The sequence below is a fragment of the Rhincodon typus genome, chromosome 49, assembly GCF_021869965.1.
Source record: "Rhincodon typus isolate 14 chromosome 49, sRhiTyp1.1, whole genome shotgun sequence".
Lineage (NCBI taxonomy): Eukaryota > Metazoa > Chordata > Chondrichthyes > Orectolobiformes > Rhincodontidae > Rhincodon > Rhincodon typus.
The window spans coordinates 3,871,619-3,872,080 of record NC_063380.1 but is presented as its reverse complement, the minus strand read 5'-3'; the positions used below and the strand labels follow the sequence as shown (position 1 = coordinate 3,872,080).

The following is a 462-nucleotide window of genomic DNA, read 5'->3' as shown; positions in this document are numbered from 1 at the left end:
TCTCTTCCCCCCTGCTCTCCCCCCCCAGTCGCCTCTACCTGCCCGTTCCCTGGGATGGAGACAGGTGATAATGGAGGGCTGGGAGGGAGTGGAGGAACTGGGGACTTACGGTGGTTGTGGAAGCCCAGAGTCTGACCTCGGTGTCCCTGTTCTCACTGGCCCTTGCCCAGGCCTGAAGGAGCTGATCCTTTCCGGATGTTCCTGGTCCTCCGTTTCTGCTCTCTGTTCGGCCAGTTGTTCTTGCCTGAGGCTACTCGACCTTCGCTGGGTCGAGGACGTGAAGGACTCACACCTCCGTGAACTCGTCTCCCCTCCGAGTGACACCCGGCCAGGTAGGAACTGAGGGGAGGGGGCAGTGTTTGATTTATATAGGGCTCGGTGGGAGTGAGAGAGTGGGGTTTATGCAGTAACTGGGGGCAGTGAGCCTCCTGCAGTAACAGCCTCTGATCAGTGGGGGGGGGG

The 462-nt window shown here is 60.4% G+C and overlaps 1 protein-coding gene across 1 annotated transcript in view; it reads left to right on the top strand.

The window, feature by feature from the left end:
* LOC109926221 (F-box/LRR-repeat protein 19) overlaps positions 1-462 on the top strand; it is a 17,423-nt gene that overhangs the window by 15,447 nt on the left and 1,514 nt on the right. Inside the window, exon 8 of the mRNA XM_048620910.1 lies at positions 171-332. Within this exon, the coding sequence (XP_048476867.1) occupies positions 171-332 (162 nt within the window). The remainder of the gene's footprint in view (positions 1-170; positions 333-462) is intronic.